General features: G+C 51.8%; 1 protein-coding gene across 2 annotated transcripts in view; it reads right to left on the bottom strand.

The window, feature by feature from the left end:
* RPTOR (regulatory associated protein of MTOR complex 1) overlaps nucleotides 1-20,089 on the bottom strand; it is a 103,702-nt gene extending 83,613 nt beyond the window's left edge. For both annotated transcript variants that reach the window (XM_058038669.1, XM_058038670.1), the window contains exons 1-3: nucleotides 19,807-20,089; nucleotides 7,937-8,039; nucleotides 5,887-5,969 (exon numbers count right to left, since the gene is read on the bottom strand). In XM_058038669.1, the coding sequence (XP_057894652.1) occupies nucleotides 5,887-5,969; nucleotides 7,937-8,039; nucleotides 19,807-19,968 (348 nt within the window). In that variant the 5' untranslated portion in view covers nucleotides 19,969-20,089. The remainder of the gene's footprint in view (nucleotides 1-5,886; nucleotides 5,970-7,936; nucleotides 8,040-19,806) is intronic.
* Between the last annotated feature and the right edge of the window lie 3,674 nt (nucleotides 20,090-23,763).

Below are 23,763 nucleotides of genomic sequence, written 5' to 3'. Positions count from 1 at the left end.
CATTGTGTTCCAGGGAGGAGCTGCAAGGCTGAAGCCCTGCAGGGCAAGAACTTCATCTTCTCAATCCTAAATAATTGTTTAGTAATTTCAGTGCTCCTCTGATTGCAAAGTAATTGCTTAATGAAGCAATTTTCTGATTAAAAACACCTTAATGAGTCAGGAGAAGGCAAGCCAATCATTCCAAGGCTTATGCCTTGTTAATCTCCACAGGAAAGGAGTTCAAACCAAAGCACTCAGGATTTCCTCATTCTGCCTTAGAGAGGAGCAGCAATATAAATAAAAATGTGAATAATTTCCTCTTTATCTCTGAGTTTTGCACAGAACTGGTGGTGTTTGTTAGCAGGGAGCTCCCAGTGCCTGTGCCAGTGTCCAGCCCTGCATCCTGGCCAGGGGATCCAGGAGCATTTACTGGGCACAGAGCCCCAGGGTGCTGCCAGGGGATCTGCAGGGGGCTCCTCCCTGTCCCCCATCCCTGGCATTCTGCACTCCCCCCAGCACAAAGCCAAGGTGCTTTTAAATAGGTCACCCAGAGCTGGGTGGTAATTACAGAAACACGTTAATCAGCTTTGCCAGGCAGAGCTGCTTTGCTCTCCAAGAGCCTTTTCCTGTCAGCTCTTTCTTCCCATCTCTGACAAGCTGACATCAATGGCCACAGAAAGCACCCTCAAAAGCACAAACCTTCCTCCCTGCCAACTCTGGCCCCATTCTGATAGCAGAGCACAAACCAAAACAGGCCTGAAGGACGAAACGTGGGAAATGAAGTTATTGCCAGAAGTGTGGAGGGAAGGCAAGGCCTTGAGAGGAGTTCAGATGCTGGGTGATCTCCTCCTTCCAGCACATGCTGCCCACAGAGCTCCAGCCTGCAGCAGGTGCAGAGACCCACAGGATTTCAGACTTCCCCACTCAAGTGACTTTGCAAGTTTGCTGACTTGGCTGCAGAGTGGCTGCAGTGCACGGCCAGCTCAGCTCCCAGAACAGCCCAGTGCCACTGCCTGCTCTCTGCAGCTTCGGGACACACTCCCCACAGCACTCCCTGCCTCCAACTACTTCTTTCCTTTTTGTGACTCATTTTTCCAGGAGAATCTCTGAAAAATCAGTATTAAGTACACCACTGCTGCAAATTCACAGTTTCCACTTTCAGTGGTGTGTTAAAGATTTATCAGTTTGGGGTTTTTTTTCTCACTATCAAAAGCATTCAAACATGAGCTGTAGCCAGAGCTGCAGCAGGGAGCTCCTCCCTGGCACAGCCAATTCCCAAATCCTCACTTATCCCTGCTCCAGGGGCCCTGCCAGGTACAGCTGCTCCCAGAGCAGGCAGGAGGAGCCCCAGGTGAGGACTCATTCCTCCTCATTTTCCCCGTATTCCCAAGGCACTAAAGAGTGGGTTCATCCCTTGGAACCTGAAATCTGTGCTTCCCTGGCCCAGTGCTTCCAGAGGGGTTTTCAGTGAGGCAGTGACACTCTGACCACGACAGGTTTTCAGACAGAAGGACAGCAATAATTGGGTTTCACAATTAGACAATTAGACTTGTTGACTCCACTTCTGTGGCAGACTATTTTTTTTCCCTGAATAAAAGCCCTGCTGGTTTATGCTGAAGACAGTTGATCTTTAACAAGACAGCAAAGGATTGATACAGCAGAATTTTGCAGAGCCTGATATAGCTGCCAAATTCAAGAGGCTGTTGGGAAATAAAAACCAACAAACATAGTCCTCTAAGGAAAACCTGGGTTTGTTAAACAAGGTCACACTGTCTTTTTGGTTTTTTCCTTCATTTTCTTCTTGCATGTTCCTACATCTGCAGATATCTCCTACTGGAGACCAAGCACCAGTTTTTCCATGCTCCCCTTTGGAATTCTACAGTATTTCTTCTGCAGAAGCAATTAGTATTTGCTGTTGTTTTAAAAGAAAAACTCCACAGAAATAAAGGAAAAGTATGACTCACTGAGAGACCAATAATTAGGTCATGTGTTCAATTAGTTTTCATGCTTAAGTAGTTACTCTTTAGGAAATGCTCCCCCTTTGATGTGCAGCAGCAACTTCCCAATTAATTAGGCAGAAAAAAGCAATGAAGGAATGAAACCTCAGACACCGAATCAAAGCCCAGAGATCTCTAATGAGGGGAACAACAGCATCAACAACAGACAACATGCACTAAAAGGTAGAGCCTTTCAATGATCCACTTCAAGTATCTCGGCTGTACTTCCTTTGAAATGAAGAGAAAACTGTTGGGAAGCAGACTAGAAGAGAGGGAGAAGCAGCCTGTTTGATCAGAAAATCACTGTTTCCTTGAAGGCCTGCCACAAAAGAGATAATTTATCCATATTGTGGGAGATGTGCCCTCAGAGACCATCACTCCCTGGTGCAGACAGGAGGCAGCACACAACGGGTGAGACTGGATCAGACAGCAATGGGAAAGCCCTTTCCTCACAAGCTGCCCAAGGAGCCACGTTCCAGCTGCAGGCATTCCCAAACAACAGCTCTTGCTTTCAACCACCCTTCCCAAAGGCTTCCTAAAAGTTTATTTAATCTTGTCTTCTAGATTTCCCCAGTCCCTTCCCCATGCAGGATTTCCATCCCCCTTCATGGCTCAGAGATCTCCCTCACCCCAGGGATGCCCATTCAGGTATAATCCATTCAGCTCTAATGAAATCAGCTCCTTCCAGGAGAGAATTAACACAGCCCCAACGACTCTCTTAGAGAAAAAAGAGGAAATTGAGAGAAGAAAAAGGGAGGCAGAACCGTAGCACTCGAATTAAAAAATCAATACTGTAATTGACTTTGTTTTATGCAGGCAAGCGGGTGTAAGGGGGATGTGGAGGCTCAGTCCCTTGGCCTCACTGGTGTGGGTTGGTGCAGAGGGAGTGCTGATGGCATATCACTGCTTTGGGGGCAATCCTACAGAGCTACAGACCCCTCACAGTCCATTCGGCTGCTTCTCAGAAGATGTAAAACCCCTCATTGCACAGGAGAGGTGCCCTGCAGCTGGAAGGTCTCTGTACAGAAGATCCCAGTGCAGCAGCTCAGCTGGAGCCATGCAGGAGCTGTGTCTGCATCCTCACCTCTCCTAGGAATGTTAGGAACTGCAGATTTTGGCCTGGCTGGCAGCACTGGGAGAGCTCAACAGAGATTAAAGGTGAAAAGCACCTGGTGCAGGAGTGCCACTGGGATCTGTGCACCACTGAAATCCCAACAGAAGCAGCAAAATGATGGAGTGAAGGAGGAAAAACTCCTTTGAGTGCTCTGGTCAGTTTGGAGTTAAAGGGAGAACCTGGCCAAAAGCCAGACCCAACGAAGAGGGAAAAAAATCTATAATTTCATGCAAATTTAATAAGCATATGGTCCAGACTACTTCATAGCAGGTCCTGAATTATGTAAACTGTGCCTCATCCAAGCCCAGCCTTTGGCTGCATGCACACCCACAGGGATGGAGGCACAGGGCCCTGGGCTGGCTGGGCAGGAGATGGGCAGCAGGGGAACAGGGGAGCAGAGCCAGGCAGCAAATCCATGCCTGGCTCAGGGATCAGGGCACACAGGGGCTTCACACACAGCCTGGAGGGTGCAGGAACTCAGTGCCCCAGCCAGCAGAACCCCTTGGTGCTCCCCAGCCTGACTGGGCTTGCAGAGCAGTAATTCCTGCTCATAAAAACCCCCACCAGCTCCTGCATGCCATAAACCATCCCACTGCAGCAGCACTGGCAGCTCACAGCCCTGCTTGCAAAGGCTCTTGACTCTTGAGCTAAAGCAAGTCCCTGCTTTGCAGTGGCACAAGGTGCAGTGCTGCCAAGAAATCTGCATTTACACCCCAACAACAGGGAAATATTTGCTGCTCCCTGCCAGCACAGCAAAGCTGGGCCCTGGCCGGGCCCCTGCTACAGAGCTGCACCTCACACAGGCAGGGCTCTGCAGAGGGTCAGCAACTGAGAAATCCAATTTCAACATGATTACCTAAATACTTTAAATACCCCTGCCTAACACAGGGGTTCTGCAGGGACACTGAATGGGGCCAGCACCAGATAAATCCCATTTCAAAATGATCAATTCCTTACCTAAATATTTTAAACACAGGGTACACTTCACACAGGCAGGGTTCTGCAGGGGCACTGAAGGGGGTCAGCAGCTGAGAAATCCCACTCCAACATGATCAATTCCTTATTTAAATATTTTAAATACAGAGCTACCCCTCCCACGGGGCTACTGAATGGGGTCAGCACCAGATAAACCCCATTCCAACATGATCAATTCCTTACCTGAATATTTCAAGCACAGAGCATGTGAGCAGCATCCCACAGAAACTCCATTTATTTTATTCTGGGCAATTCTGTCTCGTTTCCTGGTGCTGCCAGCCACAGCCCCAGCTCCTGCAGCCCTTCCCTCCCCAGTGCCTGCAGGTCCCAGGGAAGGTTCCCCTCTCCCAGGCATTACCGGGCCCTGTGCTCTTCACTTTCACTCCCTTCTCTCCTTCCATCCTCAGCTGCTTAAGCAGCCCCTTTGATCCCTGTAATTGAGCCTCTTTCCAGATTACCCTCAGCTTTAACCCTTCCCTGCCCAGTAGAGCTTAAGCCCCAAGCCCAAGGGGGAGTTAGTGTAGAGCTGTCTCGGTTTTCCTTCCACTTTTTCACCAGCACCTCAATTAAATCTGCACTGAATTGCAAGAACTCTGTGCTTGTTCAGGGAAGCCTTTATCAAGACAGATCGAGCCCACGGCTCTGTCATCTCCTACCCTCTCCCCCAGTACAATCTTCATTTGAGAACTGCATGAAATTACTGAATATTGCTTAACTGCAGGATTTTGCAGAGGAAACAACAGCTGAAGTGGTTTCTACTCCCGCAGCACACAAATTTATGTAGCTACACAACAATAAAGCAAAGTCTTAAATTTAATCAGAACAAATACTTCAAGCAATGGCAAGCTGATAAATTATTTAGAAAGGGGCTCAATAAGACCTGGAAGGAAATATCCATCAGCTGTGCAGCCTGGGAGCTTCCAGAAACAAGGAATTTTCATGTTTTACCCCTTGCGCAGATTTCTTACAGAAAAGCTGTTTGCACTGAGCAAAAGGGGGATGTTTGAACAGAAGGACTGGCTGGCAGCAGTGCCACAGGACTGGTCACACAGTGGTCACCACTGCCACCATCCATGCCAGCAATCAGCACCCCTTGTGCATTCCCAACAAGGAGCTGATGGCAGCAGCTCCAGCTGGGAATAGCAGCTGTTTCAGAAGATTGTTATGATTTGCTCTTTTCTCCAGACTGCCTGGTTTCCCCCAAACTGTCTTCCTTCCATCCACTCCTCAACCATTCCAAGCCCCCAAGAAACAGACCAAAGTGGATGTATTAGTATTTATATGAAAGCTCTAGGAAATTCAATAATGCTGCTATTGTTTTATTGCAGATGGCACACCAACTTCTCTTTATTACTGCAGAAAGCTCCAGAGCCCTGTGGAGTGCAATAAAGCAGGACGTGTTTGGCTTTGCAATGTGTCAGGGCTGTGCCTTCCTGCAGGAACCAGGAACCAGCCCAGCTCTGGGATTGCCTCCACCAGGCCCACGCAGGGAGCCTGCTGCTCCTGAGCTGGCCTCCTCCCCAGCCAGAACACAGAACACACGGCTTGTTTTCACCCCTGCCCCAACATGCTTTTCCTCCTCTTTGATTCCAGGCGCTTTCTGAATTTTCTGCTAAATTCTCGGGCTGTTGGGATTTGAAAATTGTCAACGTGCCACGAGGAAAAACACAAAAAGGAAATTCTCTTGTCTTAGCTGCACACGAATACCTGCCATAAAAGCTCCAAGACACGAATACCCTTGGAAACCCTTGGAAACAAACCCCCAGGCTGGGTGGAGGAGAGGCCCCAGGCAGGGCAGCCCCAGGAGCAGCCCACACTCACCCTGGGCTGCCAGTTCTCGTACTGCTTCTGCAGGTTGGCCCCGATGGTCTCCAGAGCTTTCTGAGGCCCCATGGACAGAGGATCTGGGAACAGAACACACAGCAGCAGCTTCAGCCCAGTGCAGCACTCAGGGATGTCTCCATGCAGGTCCCTTTCATCATCAAACTCACTAACACCTTGTTCCTCCTGGGATTTACTCCCAAAAACTGTCCCCAAATTCCTCAGTCCAACAAAAATCCAGCTCCATTACAGACTGTCAGATGTGGAAGATTTCTCTCACTGAGGTGCTGAACACAATTTTGTTTTGAAAGACAGGAGAGGCACTGCATTTGTTTCTTTTAATAATGAAATAAGGTTTCTATTGTAAATAATGACAAGAGCTCAAATTGGTTAAATATTTGATGACAAACATTTTCTGTTGATGAATGCAAAATCCTGCTTCATTTACTTCCTTTGCTTCCTTTGCAGAGATTGTGTGCCATTTGTAATATTTAAGAAGTTAATTTTATTGCTAGATAATTACCACAATCCATACATAGCAATACAATTCCAGGCCATGTGCTTTATTCAAACACCATGGACATGTAATTAAACAATTAACAAGTTTTCTTTTTAAAAAAAACCCTACAAGCTAATATTTTCCCATTTAATACCAATTATTTTAAAAGCACTAAACCAGATCAGTGAAGGGTTTTTTTCCCAGTTTTTGCAAACATACTTTTGTTAGAAACAAAATGCAATAGAGCGGGATGAAGGCAGGATTTTGAGTTATTTTTCTTTACTGAATAAAAGCTGCACGTGGAAGGAGCAGCAGGAGCTGCACGTGGCTCTGCCCAGAGGCCATTTGTCACCAGGGGTGACCCCAGCTCAGGTGTGAACAGCAGCAACTGCACCCCAGAGAGCTCCCCAGCCCCTGCACATGTGGCACAGACATTTCTGCACCCAGAGAGTTCCCTGCACATGTGGCACAGACACCTCTGCATCCCCGTGCTCCTCAGACCGATGGCACAAAAACATCAGATATTTCCCCAATTACCTTTTTCAGACATTTCAAGTTGGCTGCAAGTGGAAGGAGCACTTGTGTGCATAAACAAACTGAAAATTTAATTACAAAACTGCGTTCAAAATTCTCTTTGCTAATGATAGGCACTAATGACTTTATTTAAATGCCTCTGCAATGCTCCTCTGCTCGTGTATCAATGAGACATCAGGGCTGTGCTCTGCTCTCAGGCACCTGCTTGTGCCTGCTCAGGGCTTCCAGCAGCATTTCAGGTTAAAAACCTGAGGTGCTGTGATTCACAAGGCAGGTAAGAAAGGTTAGAAAACCTGCTGGAAGTTTGTAAAGAGGTTCTGTTTGTGCAGTGATCACTTTGCCCCTGGGGCTGTCAGAGCCCTGGATGTGCTGGAGGCTGAGCATTCCCAACTCCTACAGAAAACCCAAGCCTGAGAAAGCTTCTGTACACAAGATATTTCCTTCTAACATTGCTTCAGAATTGTCTCATCTTGATAATTAGACTTTTTTTCTCCAAAACCAAGGGAACTTTTATTTTCTTCACAAAAAACCCCAGGAATTGAGTGCAATGCTGCATGAAAGCAGCAAACCCAGGTGTTGAACTGCTGGCAAAACATCCTTGGGAACAATTCCAGGTCTCCTGAATGATTCCAATTAAAACAGGCCCAGAGCAGCTACCTCAAGGTGTTTCACAGAGCTCACTGCTCTGCTGGCTGAGGCAGGGAAGGGGGACTGAAAGCCCTGCAGATCCCAGTACTCTGAAGGTCTCTGCTCAGAGATTTCCTTCAGGTCTTTATAAATCTAAAACAATTACAAGCAAGCAAAGCAGCTCATTAACAGCTGTTTTTCTCCACGGTATCTCATTTCAGAGCACAGCAGGAGAGATGACCCACGGCAGCAGGTGGAGCTGGACTCTTCATTAACCCAGAGGAAAATCACATGGCACATTTCCCTCTGCTGAGCCCAGTTTCAATGCACGGTTTTGGGCTGGATTCTGTGTCTGGGGGAGCAGGGGAGCTCGGGGCTCTGGGCACTCACCAATCCAGCACTCCAGGCGGGCACAGGGAGTTGTTTTCACCACGTCTGGGGGGTCCACGCCCACGTTGAGGCACAAAACTAAGGCAACACTGACAGTCTTCATCTGCAAAGATAAGAGCACACACAGCCTTAGAGCAGAACAGCAGCCCTGGGCTCCAAACTTCACCCTCCCACAACTTCTGCAGGGCTTCAGCCAACCTCTCCCACCTGCTCCTGCACATGGACTATTTAAAGCAAGGCCTGACTGGTGAAATTTTTCATTTTTTTATTAGAACAGTACTTAGACTCCATGTTACTATTTTTGTTGTTATTTCCAGAGCCCATTCTTCTCTTTCTGAGCGTGGAAATGGATCCCAGTGAACTTCTGCTACTCATCTTAAATTAGCCATTGTCCAGCTGAAACACATTATTAAAACATGAGGCAGTGCTATTCAGGGCCCCTGACCAATATTATAATGCAATGTGTGATCTCTAATATTGAAACTAAAAGAATTACAATGGAAAAACCCCAAGTGACAAACAAAACCGTGAAAAAAATTAAACAAACAAACCAAAACAAATGTATTTAGTGCATGTTTTAGTTTGTTTTCTTCACGTGTTGGGTTTTCTTGGAGAGCCCTGTAAGGAGGAGTCCTGGCTCCAGCTGCTGCTCCACGTGGGCTTATCCCATCCAGGCACCCCAAATGTACCAACCCAAACCCACCCAGCCCCAGCTGGGACCCAAAACCTGCATTAAACCAATGACAAACCACCTTGGCCAGCTAAAAATACTGGAAATTATCACTCCACATCTTCATGGGTTTTTCCTAGACTCCCTCATGCCAACACCCAACCAGAGGAGGAAAGCAGAAGCAGTGCTGAGGCTCTCAGTGATTCCAGGCATTCAGGGCTTGCCTGCAGCAAGGCCACCCACATCCCCACCTCCCCAGGGTGCTCTGTGCAATCCTCAACAGCAGGGGAAAAGAAATCCCAAATTTCACACTTAGGGAAAACCCTAGAGCCACATAAGTGTGTAATTTATCCAGAAACTGGAGCAGCCAGACACCATTCACAGGCTCTAGACCAGGACAGAAATCCTGCAGGGTTTCCTCACTCCCATGGCCATGATGGGAACATGGAATAAAAAAGCAGCAAGAACTGTGGTTTGTGGCCTCATCCCAAGCCCTGCTCTGGCTAACAAACCCTGCAGTCCTGTAGGAGCTCCTCGTGCCAGGAATCACTCAGCACTCTGCAGCAAGGGTTGGAAACAGGAGTTCCCTGAGCAGGATGTGCCCATGGATGGCATGGATGCCCAGAGCTGCAGCTCAGCACTCAGGACATGGAAACAGGGGCCTGGGCAGGAATTCCCTGATCAGGATGTGCCCACGGATGGCATGGAAGCCTAAAGCTGCAGTTCAGCACTCAGGACATGGAAACAGGAGCCTGGGCAGGAATTCCCTCATCAGGATGTGCCCACGGATGGGTGGATGCCCAGAGCTGCAGTTCAACACTCAGGACATGTCCCTTAGAGCACTTTGTCACCATTAGGGACACCCCAGAAAAAGCAGAGCCAGGAGCAGCTGCAAGGTGCAGCCCAGCCCTGCAGACCTTGACTGCCCTGAGCAGCTCAGAGTGCCCTGGAGCACCCAAAACCACCCAAAACCACTCCCCAAACTCCCTGGGCACTGCACAGCCCCTGCCCTTCCCTGGGGACACCTCCCCAGGCAGCCCAGGCACTGGCAGCCCCCAGGGAAGGCAGGGAGCTGCAGGGTGGCAGGGCATGAACACTGCCAGGCCGTCCACACTGCCACACACACGCTCAGCACCCCGGGGAAACACAGAAAACTACACACACAATGACTTATTAGACCTGGAAACACATAAATCACTCCTGCAAGAGAAAGTATCCTGCCAAGCAATCTTCTCCATCTCATTTATTTATTGTTTCCCATTTGCACTCTAATACTGACTTATTTTTCAGTATTTTGCTGGTAACGTCTGATCGGTGGCTGATCCTGAACAGGCTGGCATTTATTTTCCATTCCCAGGTTCAGGCTTTTAAATAAGTGTTTCTCCTGGAAAACTGACAGCAAAGCCAGGAGAGGAACAGGAACTGATCCCAGAGACAAATGGGGTGGTTTCCCCTCTCCCCTGAAGGATGGAGAGCCTTGCACTGCACACCATGGGCTGTGCTGGCAGGAGCTCACCTGAGAGCACAGCCCATCCCTCTGCCTCTCACAGGGAGCATTTTATCCTCAATATCCCATCCAGCCCTGCCCTCTGGCAGCGGGAGGCCATTCCCTCTGTCCTGGCACTCCATCGCTTGGAAATTGTGCCTCTCTGCATTTCTTATCATCTCCTTCAGGCCCTGCAGGGCCACAGTGAGGTCACCCCAAAGCTTCTCCTGTGCAGCTGAGCAATGCCAGCTGTGCCAGCTGTGCCAGCCTCTCCTCCAAGCAGAGCTGCTCCATCCCTGGCATTATCCTGAAGCCCAGGTGGACAATGCCAGCTGTGCCAGCCTCTCCTCCCAGCAGAGCTGCTCCATCCCTGGCATTATCCTGAAGCCCAGGTGAGCAATGCCAGCTGTGCCAGCCTCTCTGAGGCCACACTGAGCTCACCCCAAAGCTCCTGCCCAGGTGAGCAATGCCAGCTGTGCCAGCCTCTCCTCCCAGCAGAGCTGCTCCATCCCTGGCACCATCCTGGAGCCTCCCCTGGGCTCTGCAGCAGCTCCAGCTCTGCAGGTGGGGTCTCACCTGAGGGGCACAGGGGACAATCCCTGTCCTGCTGCCCACGCTGGGCTCAGCCCAGGCTCAGCAGGGGTTTGGGGGGGACAATGCAGGTGACTGATCAAAAAAAATCCAATCATGCTTTTCCCGTTTCCAAACTCTTTTGGAACACACCAGACACTTCACTGCATATTTAAAGGCTCCTAATGCAAGCAGCACGAGGACATTCTCATCTGTCATTAAGACAGTGGAAATTTTCTTTCCCCCGTTTCAGGAGTACATCCATCAGAATACATTTCCATGGATTTTTGTTGGAATTAAAAAATGAAGCAGGAGAACATTTGGTGAGTTTGTAAGAAAACCAATATCCAAAATGCCTTGTCAGCAAAGGCTCAAGCTCAAACCACAGCAGCTCTTACTGAGGGCTCTGCACTTTGGAGTGTCATTTGTATGTTAAAAAATGGGCTACAACTCCCCAGCTTGTACTGCATCCCATTTGCAGTGATTTAATAACGCTGGGTCACAACCTGCAATCCTGAAATGGCCAAATCCACTCGGGCAAAATGCTCTTCCTGAGGAGTGATGGCAGAGAATTCATCCCAATCCATCAGAAATGGGATGGGGGAGCAGAGGGAGTTCTGTGTCTGCTCAGGGAGAAGCTGCTTATTAAAGCAATTGACACTAAAATTTACATCTTATGCTAAAGACCTTCTAAAATATTCCTAATTCACCTCTTATTTCATTTAGAGGCCAAACAGATCTGCAGGTGATACAGTGCAATATCTGCAGGTATTTTCAGCTGGGAAAAAACCATTATGTTCAGAGTTTGATTGAAAACGTGCAGGTTTATCATCCCAGGGAGCCCACCTGATGCACTGGAGCATCCCTGGGGTGGCTCCAGGCCAGGCTGGAACCAAGGCACACATTGATTTCAGCCTGGGTGAGACCAGGTCTGGAACCCAGAGCCACAGAACTGCTTCATATCCTAGTTCAAGTAATAGCAAGAAGAAGTCAGTGCATTTATGAGAAACTCTGCATTTTGTGGCACATCTCAGACTGGACGTTTTAGACCCCATTAATATTTGATTTTCACACTGCAATTTGCAAGCTGAAAACTTTCTGCTTAAACATTACCCAGATGAACACTCAAGTGTTAGAAACCTGCCTGGGTTTATGCCAGTGAGTTCAAATTGCTTCTGGGAGTTAATACAAACACAAGATTAAGTCAGCATTAAACTGAAATATATGAGGCTATGTTATTTTACAGAGTTGAGGATGAACTTATCAGCCTTAAACACAGATCCTGAGACAAATTTCCAAATTCCAAATCCTGGTGTGAGTCTCATTTGAAAACCCTCCCTGGCCAGGAGGATGTTTCCTGCTTGTGCAGGAAATTCATCCCCTCCTTGAAGCCTTTTTTTCACATTTTTCTCTACCCACATTTAGAGATTTAACACAAATCTCTTCCGCACCAGCGAGGCGTTCCTCAGGTAACTCCTGACTGTGGGCTCCTTTGGAGAGCTGCCATGAAATGTTCCATCAAAGAGAGAGCAGAACAGCAACATTTAACAGGAGGAAACATTGTTCTCCCTTGGGTTCAGTTCACTCTGCAACACCAGAGGTTCCTGTTTGTTCTTTGCCAAACTTCCCTTTTTTTGGGCTCCCAGCTGAGAGGTGACAAGTGGTGACATCTGTCCTGCATCATCCCCAGGGCTCTGGCACTGAGGGACAGTGGAAATCAGCCTGAAATCAGAAAAGGCTGAGGGGTCTGAAATCAGCCTGAAATCAGAAAGGGCTGAGGGTTCTGAAATCAGCCTGAAATCAGAAAGGGCTGAGGGGTCTGAAATCAGAAAAGGCTGAAGGTATTGAAGGCAAGCCAAGCCTTGCAGTCCCTCACAGCTGCACAGTGCCAGTGCCAGGCTCCTGAAGAAATGGTTCCCTCCCTATCCCACCTGGACAGGACTTTCCCCCAGCCAGGGGAACAAAGCTCCCTGCTGCCCCTTCAGCTCCTGCACCACTTGCAAGGTAAAGCACCTTAAAAGAAGAGCTTTCAGGTTCAAGGAATTTTTTTTTAATGTAAAGTTTTAGATAAATAAATTGTTAAGGAAAAAAAAATAATCTCCGTGTGCTTCTCCACAGCAAGAGAAGCAGCAGAATGCAAAGAACTCCTTCAAGTTGGCATCAATAATTCAAGAGCTCTGCAGGTTGTCTCCAGCCATGTGCAGCCCAGAGTGGGATCCTGGTGTGCCAGCCTGCTCCACATTCCTCGATCACCTCCTCCTGAGGGCTGGTTTCCTCCTCTCACCTGGGAACTCAGCACTGCCACTCTGAACTCTCTTCGGGGCTCTGTTGTGCCCAGCGAAGGCAGCTCCTGCCCACAGCTGCAGTCCTCACTGGCAGCACAAAGCTCACTCTGAGCTGCTGCAGCCCTGAGTGCCCTGAAGCACCTCCCAGGCTCGTGGCTGAGTCCTGCTGGCACTCACTGCCCAGGTACCCACGGGCACTCCCCAGTGCAGCTCCTCTGTGGGACAGCAGTGACATCCAGGGCACCCTGTGCCCCAGGGCCCCCACTGTGGTTACTCAGAGCTCCAAGGTTCCCCACTGTGCTCCAGGTTAAATCTCCAGACTGCAGCAGGCTGGTCCTGGCTGTCACAGCACAGCAGCAAACGCTGCTTTCCAACCACTCTGCCATGCTTAGAGCCAAAGTGGGCTTTCCTTCCCCGCCAATCGCTTCCTAAAGACAATAAAAACAATAGAAAGCATACACTTTGCTCCCATGATCTTTGCTTTCTCCACACCACCTGCAAAGAACCGACAAGAGGCGTATCCCAGGTGTCACTCCCCATCCATCTGTGACAGGGTTTGCTCCTGATCTGTGCTCTGCATTCCTGCAGGCTTCTCCTCCTGGCTGCATGGCATTCCCACTCCTGGCTGCCACTGCCTTTAGGAGGTGCCTGTCTGCCCAGGCACAGCTGATGCTGCCCCAGATCTTCCCTGCAAGGTTCATTCCAACCACTCCTGGATGGCCCCTGACATCTCCCACAGCCACTCCCTGGTCAGGAGCAATCCCTGAGGCACAGCCCAGAGCTCACACGCAAACACCTTCCTGCACCAGGAACCTCCCCAGCTGCCAGGAGAGCAGCAGCAGCACCAGGAGCAGCCCAGCAGTTCCCCTGCAGGGTCAGGCTGGGCTGAAGGGCACAGAGCATGGCACAGAACGCTGGCCCTGCCCCTCTATCCCTCTGAGCTCCCATTCCAGCTCCTTCCTGTGGCTGTGCATGGACAGGAGGGCACAGAGCCGGCTGCAACCTGAGCTCCTGCTGCAGGAAACCCAGCCCAGAGCTCCATCCACAGCTGCAGAGTGCTGGCCTGACCCACCCCTGGCTGCTCCCACAGCTTCCTCCCCTGGCACTGCCCCTGCTCTGCCCTCTGCACCGCACTGCACTAATTACACTCATTACCCTCTGCTCCATCCCTGCCCAGCAAGAGCAGGAGGTCACCCTGTCCCAGCTGAGCAAGGACGGGTCAATAAATGCAAACACTGATAAAAGCACTGGTGAGGGTGCTGCTGGCACAGCCTGTGGCACGAGGACAGCAGAAGGAACGCCTCAGAGCCCACTAATACAAACCTGGCACTGCAGGATGCCCCCAGCACAAACCTGGCACTGCAGGATGCCCCCAGCACAAACCTGGCACTGCGGGATGCCACCAACACAAACCTGGCACTGCAGCATGCCCCCAACACAAGCCTGGCACTGCGGGATGCCCCCAACACAAACCTGGCACTGCAGGATGCCCCCAACACAAACCTGGCACTGAAGCATGCCCCCAGCACAAACCTGGCACTGCAGCATGCCCCCAACACAAACCTGGCACTGCAGGATGCCCCCAACACAAACCTGGCACTGCAGGATGCCCCCAACACAAACCTGGCACTGAAGCATGCCCCCAACACAAACCTGGCACTGAGTAACTCATCAGCCAATCCACTGAAAGAGGCCAGAGACGAGCAGAGGAACAAGACAAACACCAAAGGGACCAAGGGGCTGATCAGATCTGGCAGGGGCAGCAAAGCTGCAGCCCCAGAGGGATCAGTGACCCCTCTGGCCACCAGCCCTGGGGCTGGCACCTCCCTGGTATCCTGAGCAGGTAAACTCTGCTCCCCTGAATCAAGCACATCTGTATGCAGTCCTGCTTAAATCTGCATTTCCAGAGAAACCTAATTGTGGATTCCTCTTCTCATAAAAACAGGATTTAATTCTCACTCAGCAAGTTATGAGGCAGCAGGAAAAAAAATGTTGAGGTGAGACTATTACAATCAGCTTTGTTGCTCTCTGCTTATCTTAGAAATCAATATAAATACAGCAAATCTTAATTTAAATATTCTCAATTTAATAGCAACTTGTCAGTAAAACCTGGTGTACTTGGAGTCTTTTTCTTTAAATCAACTTACATGCTTTGGTTGCTACAGAGGCTGGGAGATTTAATTCAATACACAAAGCATAATTCCAACCCTCTTGTGTTAAAAATATTCTTTAAATAAATAATAGATCAAAGCAGTGTCACTTTGATGGCATATGCAGTCCAGGGAAGGGGGAGAGGAAGGATTAAATGTTTTCAGAGCAGCCCTCCTGGAGGAAGGGGCGGGGGACACCAGTGAATTCTCACTTATTTTCTCTACATTTACCACTCATTACTCTGCTGATTTGATTCTCCCTTTCTCAGAGCTCTGCCTTCTAAAGAACCTTCAACTCCACATAAACTCTGGGGTTTGTAGAGCAACAAAGCAAGATGAAAAGAGGAGTCATTGCACTCCCAAATCTGTGAATCACTTCCTCAAACTGTAGTAGAGCTCTGCTCACTCCCCATGACTCCTCCATGAGTAAGGCAAAGTCTGCTTGGGGCTTCCATGATTCACTGGGGAAATGGGAATTCATGGGGGAAAACGGGAATTCACAGGGTGGAATGGGAAATCACAGGGGGGAAATGGGAATTCACAGGGGGGAAATGGGAAATCACAGAGGGAAATGGGAATTGACAGAGGGAAAAGGGAAATCACAGAGGGAAATGGGAAATCACAGAGGGAAATGGGAATTCACAGGGGAAATGGGAAATCACAGAAGGAAATGGGAATTGACAGGGGGGAAATGGGAAATCACAGAGGGAAATGGGAATTCACAGGGGGAAATGGGAATTCACAGGGGAGAAATGGGAATTCACAGGGGGGAAATGGGAATTGACAGAGGGGAAATGGGAATTGACAGAGGGGAAATGGGAATTGACAGAGGGGAAATGGGAATTGACAGAGGGAAATGGGAATTCACAGGGGGGAAATGGGAATTCACAGAGGGGAAATGGGAATTCACAGGGGGAAATGGGAGTTCACAGGGGAGAAATGGGAATTCACAGGGGGAAATGGGAATTCACAGGGGGGAAATGGGAATTCACAGAGGGAAATGGGAGTTCACAGGGGGGAAATGGGAATTCACAGAGGGGAAATGGGAATTGACAGGGGGGAAATGGGAATTCACAGGGGAGAAATGGGAATTCACAGAGGGGAAATGGGAATTCACAGAGGGGAAATGGGAATTCACAGGGAGAAATGGGAGTTCACAGAGGGGAAATGGGAATTCACAGGGGGAAATGGAAATTGACAGAGGGGAAATGGGAATTCACAGGGGGAAATGGGAATTGACAGAGGGGAAATGGGAATTCACAGGGGGAAATGGGAATTCACAGGGGGAAATGGGAATTCACAGGGGGGAAATGGGAATTCACAGAGGGAAATGGGAATTCACAGGGGGAAATGGGAATTCACAGGGGGAAATGGGAATTCACAGGGGGAAATGCCACAGCTTTACCTGCCCTGGGAGTGCAGAGCCTTGCCTGGGCTCACCTTTGAGCACCTCTTCAGGCTGGGGTGTTTAATGGCAGAGAATGGCCCCAGGCTGGGCTGTGAGGAGCTCATGGATGACACTGAAGGTTCTGGAATGTTCCCCACACTCAGCCCACAGGCAGAGGCACATCCCCTGCAGCAGCAGCAGCCCAGAGAGAGGAGCACACCTCAGCTCCATTGGCCCTGCCTTGTGGGAAAGGCAGCCAAGAGACAAAAGGAGCTGCAGGAACTGGGGATGGGGACAGAGGCTCCCCCTGGGCCTGCAGGGAAGGAAGGGGCTGAGCCATGGGCTGGGCTGGAAGGACACAGGGACACCAGGGGCTGTGGGCACTGACAGGGCTGCAGGGCACTGGGGACAGTGCTGCAAGGAGAGAGAATAAACTTCCTGAAGACAGCTAAAACTGGAAGTAAATAATTCGTGATGTCAGAGAGCAAAACAAAGCAGCTCAGGAACAAAAAGAGGGAAATCTACAGCCCATCAGCTTCTCCCTGACGGCACACGCTGCCGTCACAGCTCACAGGAAAACCCCACAACCCCAAGCTCCTGGGGTTTCTGCAGGTGCTCCATTCCCTGGACAAACCTGAACCATGGGAAAACAGCATCAGGAGTGGCTGCCCTCCCTCCACCTCCTGCTCACACGAGGTCAGGCCTGACCAGATTCCGTGAACTGTTTGCAGGGTTAGCCAAACTCCAGCTCACTGAATATTCACCCCAGCCATCCCCCCTGCAGCACTGCAAACCCCATCCTCAGCCCCTTCCCTCCCCAGCTGAGGCTCTGCCCTTGTTACCTCACATTCAGCACTCAGGAGACAGCCAGGGACAGCTGCAAAAGGGAACAAAATACAGGACATGACAAACAGCTGCTGAGATCTAAAAGTAATGAGGTTGAGCATTCTCAAATCAGCTGCTCTTGCTCTCTCAGGTGTCTTTACCTGCTTTTGGTATCTTCCTAGGCACCTGTTCTTAAACAAAAAGTAATTAAACATAGCAGCAAGTTTGTCCAAAGGGTCCAGACATAAACCATGCCTGAGCTGCACCACTGCCCTGGTGTGAAGTCATTTGGTGTACTGGTGTTTGAAGTTATCTCCAGCTGGCAGAGAAAGCAGAAGGACTAAACTGAAAATTTGAGATTTGCTTCTATTTTCTTCTTTCACAAGAGTCAGATTCAGCTTCTTGGAGAGTGAGCAGGGCCCAGCCCCACTGAGCTCATCCCCAGAGAGCAGCAGCAGCAACAGCCACGAGGTCCATGGCACAGAGAGTCCCAGAGCAGGGAACTGCAGCTCCACGGAGCCAGGCAGCAGGAGCTGGGCTGGGATGGCCACTGATGGCAGCAGGCACCTGAAACATTTCACAGCAGCCACAGAGAAGCCCTGAGCACCCCCTGATCTGTGCTGCTCCTGCTGCTGCACAACCTATTGATCAGCACAAGCAGGGCAAAGTCATTCCTGAATTAGAAACAGGCAACTCTGCAGATCAGGGATGGAGGAACAGGAAGGCTCCCAGGAAGGACCTAAAATAGCCCAGCAAGCTCATCACACCTCCACAGTCTAGTGGAGAAAGTCTCTTGTGTGCCAGAAGCCTTTGGAGCAGAGCACCAGCGTGGTGTCTGTGCTGCCTTCACATCACACCCCAAGGCTCAGCTCCAGCAGTGAGCTGCCAAGTCCCACCTTCAGATCATGGTTCAGAACTTCTGAGCAATGCAATTCCACTCTGGGAACACTGAGACTCAGGCACAGCCCGGGCACAGAAATTACAGCTTGCATTTCAATGAGTTCTTCCATCCTTTACAAGAGGAGCATGAACATGACAGAAATCTGGTCACCAGAAAAACCCAGAAACACCTACAAACACAAAGTTATGGGTGCAAGGACTGGGAGAGCCAGCAAGGCTGGAACCTAAGCAGCTCCCAAGGGCAGAATGAGTGCAGATGATGTCCAGGACATTTCTTAGGTGCTTGCTTTCCTCTTTACTGAGCCATTGAAGGTGTCCCACAGAGGCAGCAGAAGATCCCAGACTCCCAGCTGGGACACGTCTGTGTCACCTCCACCTCAGTGACACACAACAGGTCCCCAGACACCCCAGGAGCTCCTGTAACACACCAGAGCTCCATCAGAAAACCATGTCCTGCCTCCAGAGCTCCACAGCCTGTCAGTGCACAGGAGTTCCTGTAACACACCAGAGCTCCATCAGAAAACCATGTCCTGCCTCCAGAGCTCCATCAGAAAACCATGTCCTATAACACACCAGAGTTCCATCAGAAAACCATGTCCTGTAACACACCAGAGCTCCATCAGAAAACCATGTCCTGTAACACACCAGAGCTCCATCAGAAAACCATGTCCTGCCTCCAGAGCTCCACAGCCTGTTTGTACCCAGGAGTTCCTGTAACACACCAGAGCTCCATCAGAAAACCATGTCCTGCCTCCAAAATCTCACAACATCTCACAGCCTGTCAGTGCTCAGGACAGCCTCAGTGTCCCCTGCACCCAGCACTGCTGGCACAGCAAACCCACGCAGCTCCAGTGCAGCTGCACCCCCAGACTGCTGCAATTCCTGCACCTGCTGCTCCTGCTGAGCTTGGGCACTCCACAGCCCTGCCCAGAACACACCAAGCTGCATTTAAAGAGCCCAAGTGATGGAGCTGCTCCATGAGCCAGTGCCGTGAGCATCGCACCAGTGCCTCTGGGGCAGCTGCAGCTTTGCTGCCCTAACCCTCACCAGGACACAAACCATGGGATCCAGAGCCAGCTTCACCTGGCCACAGCTCAGCACCCCTCACCACTGAGACACAAACCACATTATCCACAGCCAGCGTTTCACCTGGCTACAGCTCAGCACCCCTCACCAGGACACCACAAACCATGGGATCCACAGCCAGCATTTCACCTGGCCACAGCTCAGCACCCCTCACCAGGACACCACAAACCATGGGATCCACAGCCAGCTTCACCTGGCCACAGCTCAGCACCCCTCACCAGGACACCACAAACCATGGGATCCACAGCCAGCTTCACCTGGCCACAGCTCAGCACCCCTCACCAGGACACCACAAACCATGGGATCCACAGCCAGCTTCACCTGGCCACAGCTCAGCACCCCTCACCAGGACATAAACCAGCTCAGCACCCCTCACCACTGAGACACAAACCACATTATCCACAGCCAGCGTTTCACCTGGCTACAGCTCAGCACCCCCTGAGCTCCGACTCCTGCTCCACATGTCCCCCGAGTGCTCCTGTGCAAACCCCACGGTGCCCTGGAGCATTACCCGGTCCTTCATTCTCCAGCTCTGTGCCAAAGACTTGGAGCCCTCGATCTTCTCGCAGTGCCTTTTCTTCATGAAGGCCAGGGGCAAGTTCCAGTCCGTCAGGTCGGACTCATCCTCCTCCCCGAGCCCCAGGAGAGGGGACTGCAGCATCTCAGACTCCATGGGCGGCGGAGCTCCGGGCACCGGCTGGGCAGCGCTGTCCAGCCCGGCACCCAGCGGGGCCGGGGGTCCCTCCGGCCGGAGGGGCACGACGGGCCAAGGGCGGCGGGGGCGGCGTTCCCCGGTGCGCGGGCAAGGACGGAGCCGGGGCACGCGGCGCCTTCACCTGGCGCGGGCAGCGGCCCCGGCCGGGCTCGGCGGCGCGGCCCGGGGAGCACCGAGGGACCGGCGAGGGCCCGGGCCCGGGGCCTCCCTCGCACCTCTACCCCCGCGGGCCCCGCGCTCCCTGCGGCGGGCACGGCGCCCGGCCCATCGCGGCTCCCTGGCACACCGGCGGGCCGAGGGGGGCTCGGCGAGCAGCGCTCCGGGGGCGGGCGGCGGCGGACGGGACGCGCGTCCCGGGGCGCCGGCGAGCGCGGCTGGGCTCAGCACCGCGGCACGGGGGCGGCCATCTTGCCCGGCCCACAATGCCCCGCGGTACGGGCCGCCGAGCGGGACACGCCGCGCCGCGCGCTCCGCCGCCGGGAGCGCGCGTTGCCATGGGGACGGCGCGCTGCCGTGGGGAAGCCCAGAATGCCCAAATCCCTGAGGATGGAAAAGGCCTCGCAGCCCATGGAGCCGTGCCACATCCCCACCCTGTCCCCAGCGCAGAGCTCTGAGCGCCACAGCCAGGAATTCCCTGGATGCTCCAGGATGGGGGCTCCAACCCTCCCTGGGCAGCCCCTGCTGAGGCCTGACCGCCCTTTCATGGGGAAATTCCTGCTGGTGTCCCTCTGCGGCAGCCCCTGCCGAGATCTGGTCACCCTTTCCACGGGGAAATGGCTCCTGGTGTCCCTCTGTGGCACCACTGTCCCTGTCCTGTTCCCGTCCCGGTCCCCGTCCCTGGAGCAGCCCCCCCGTGCCTGCAGAGCTGAGATTTGAGATTTGCCTCAAATTCAGCTGAAAACCAACACCTGGTGCTGAGCTGCTGCTCCAAACACACCCAGGCACAGCTTGGCCACCCCAGCCTGGCCTTCCCTGGAGTTCCCTTTTATTGTGTACTCGTTTATTCTGGGATAAAACAGCCCAGGAGAGGGGTGGGACTGGGCACAGCCCCCAGCAGATGTGCCTGATGCATTTGTGTCCTTCCACGCACCAGGAAAGGCAGGTGAAGGATTTCAGGCACAGATCCTCCTTGCTGTGGCACTGAAGGTTAATGGAAATCAAACATTGCTGCTGAGGAGGTTCCTCAGTGTTTACTCCTGGCAGCAGTCGAGCCCCTCCACATTCACATTTGGAATACTTGAACGTGTGGAAATCATTTCGAAGCAGAAAGGAAAGGATACGTGTGTAATTTGATTTACAGGACCATTAATTTCCATAAGTACTCTCGGTGTGTTTACACTCGTGGAGTGTTTCCAAGGCAAGGACCTTTCTCTGCAAGAGGCTGGGAGATGGGCAGGGGATGTTTCTGGGGTGCCAGGGTTTGCTTTTGCTCCCTGCCTTTCCTGATTCAGTGCCTCACGGTGCCCTGTGCTGATGGCTGCTGATGGCTGCATGATTGTGATCAGAACGAGCTGCAGAAAACGCTTATGTCCGTGTTTCTGCTGGCCCTTAATGAATTCCTCAACAGCAGCCGCACAAAACCGCAGAATTACTGAATTCTTTGGGTGGAAAGGGACCTTAAAGATCTTTATTTCCAGCCCCCTGCCATGACCTCCTGCCCCACAGAATAACAGATTAAATCCCCCCTTGTTCCCAGGGAATCCCAGGAGTGGGAGCACCGTGCCAGGTAAGGCTCAGTGAGTGATGCCCCAAACCCAAAACACAGGATTATCTCCCACAACCACGTTTGGACACATTCTCCCACCTGTCACTCTCTTTAATGAAAAATCCTCTCCTATCTCAGGCTCTGTCAGTGTCCTTTGTTTTGCCTCATTCAGCCAGCTAATTCTAATTCCACTTTTGGGCAGGAAGAAACGCAGATATGGAAAGGAGAATGTTGCTCATAAATATCACCAGAGATCCTATCTTTCGATTTCATTACTCAACTCACAGGTCACCCAGTGAGTCAGATGGATGCAAAGCTCCGTTCTGGGAGCCAAAAGGCCACTGGGCCACCTTGCCTGGGGCAGGTGTTGGTGTGCAGGTGGGCTCCTGCCTTCCCCGGGGCACCCCTCCATGGTCAGGGCTGGTTTTGGGGCATTTTGGGCCATTTAGGGGCCAACAACGAGGCTTGTTCCAACATTTCAGTGCAGGGGCAGCCTTGCAGCCTGAAGACAGCGGGTAAAATATTGCTCAGGATTCGATCTGTGTTGAACCGAGGCTGATTTCAGCTCTACCATTTGTGCATGTGCAGCCCAGGCTGCCTCCCTGCTCCTGCAGGTGTGAGCCAGGATGGGGCTGTACCTGCTCCCACAGGTGCTGCTGGAGCCCCAAACCTGCAAGGGGGAATTTGTGCTGTACCTGCCCCCCACAGGTGCTCCCAGAGCTGCCGGGGGGGGGTGTTGATTCTGGGGAGGGGTCTGATGCTGTACCTGCCCCCCAGAGGTGCCCTGCTGTGGTTTTTCAGCACCGGGGCAGGGATGGGAAACTGAGGCTTCCCCTGCCCAGACAGAACCACAGAATCTCCTGGGATGGAAAAGCTATCAAACACCATCAACTCCAAACACTCCCCAGCACTGACCATGTCCCCAGGTGCCTTAAATCCCCCCAAGGATGAGGATTCCACCCTGGGCAGCTGTGCCAGGGCTGGACAACCCCTTTGGAGAAAGAAATGTCCCCAATATCCAACTGAACCTCCCCTGGCACAGCCCGAGGCCATTTCCTGACCCTTCCAGCTGCCCCCTCTGCCAGGGAGTTTTAGGGAGTGAGGAGGTGCCCCCCGAGCCTCTTCCCATTCCAGGCGTTCTGCAGTGCCCCAGCCCCTGGTGTGATGCCTCAAAAATACGGGGGGCGTTATAAAAAGGGTGCAAAGTGGCGTTTTAGTCAGCAGCACCTGCTGGGAATGTGACAGGGATCCACGCTCTCCTCTCACGCTGAAAAGGCCACGATAAATACCGGGTCAGAAATCTCCCCGTGCTCTCTCAGTGGAACAAGCATTTTGGCACCAGGGTAAATTTTTCACCCAGGAAGAAAAGAGGGGGAGAAAGGGAAGGTGATGCAGCTTTTGGAAGCAGAAAACTGGGGAGTTTTAATCCGCTGGCTTTGCCTCCCCTGAGCTACAACCGGGCGAGTTTCCGGATGAATCAGAGGCTGGAGAGTTGGGTTAATGAGAGCATTTGACATCCTCGGGCTCCAGGTAGCACGCAGGCTGGAAGTCATTTAGAGCGTGAAGCCGGCGCCGCGCTTGACCCCAAGGGCGGTTTCAGAGTAAAGATTTCTGCGTTCCCGGCGGGCAGGGAGACTCGGGTGACCCCTGCACCCCGACAGCGATCGGCTGCTCGATGATTTCCTCCCCGACACCCAGCGGGCTGCGCTCGATACCGGGGATGCGATGGATCCGAGCGTTGGCAGGAGCTGTTAATGGAGTTCCGCAGCCCCATCCATCTCCGAGCGCTCATCCCTCATCGTTACCCGCCTTTGTCCGGGCAGTCTGCGGGGTGATCGGGCTGTGCGTGTTTAACAGCACAGATCGATGGCACCTCGGCTGATATTCTCTGCTTTCCTCGTTAGGAGTGCAGAAATGCTCCCTTAAACACCGTGTAAATCGGTATCGGCTCTGACAGAGCCGGGGAGCTCCTCCTGGGCCCGGCAAAAGCCTTCAGCCCCAAATTCCTGCCTTCTTTTTGCTGCAGGACCTGACGTTTCCCTTTGTTC

Source organism: Melospiza georgiana, chromosome 21 (genome assembly GCF_028018845.1).
Source record: "Melospiza georgiana isolate bMelGeo1 chromosome 21, bMelGeo1.pri, whole genome shotgun sequence".
NCBI classification, from domain to species: domain Eukaryota; kingdom Metazoa; phylum Chordata; class Aves; order Passeriformes; family Passerellidae; genus Melospiza; species Melospiza georgiana.
This window is presented reverse-complemented; position numbering and strand designations above follow the sequence as displayed.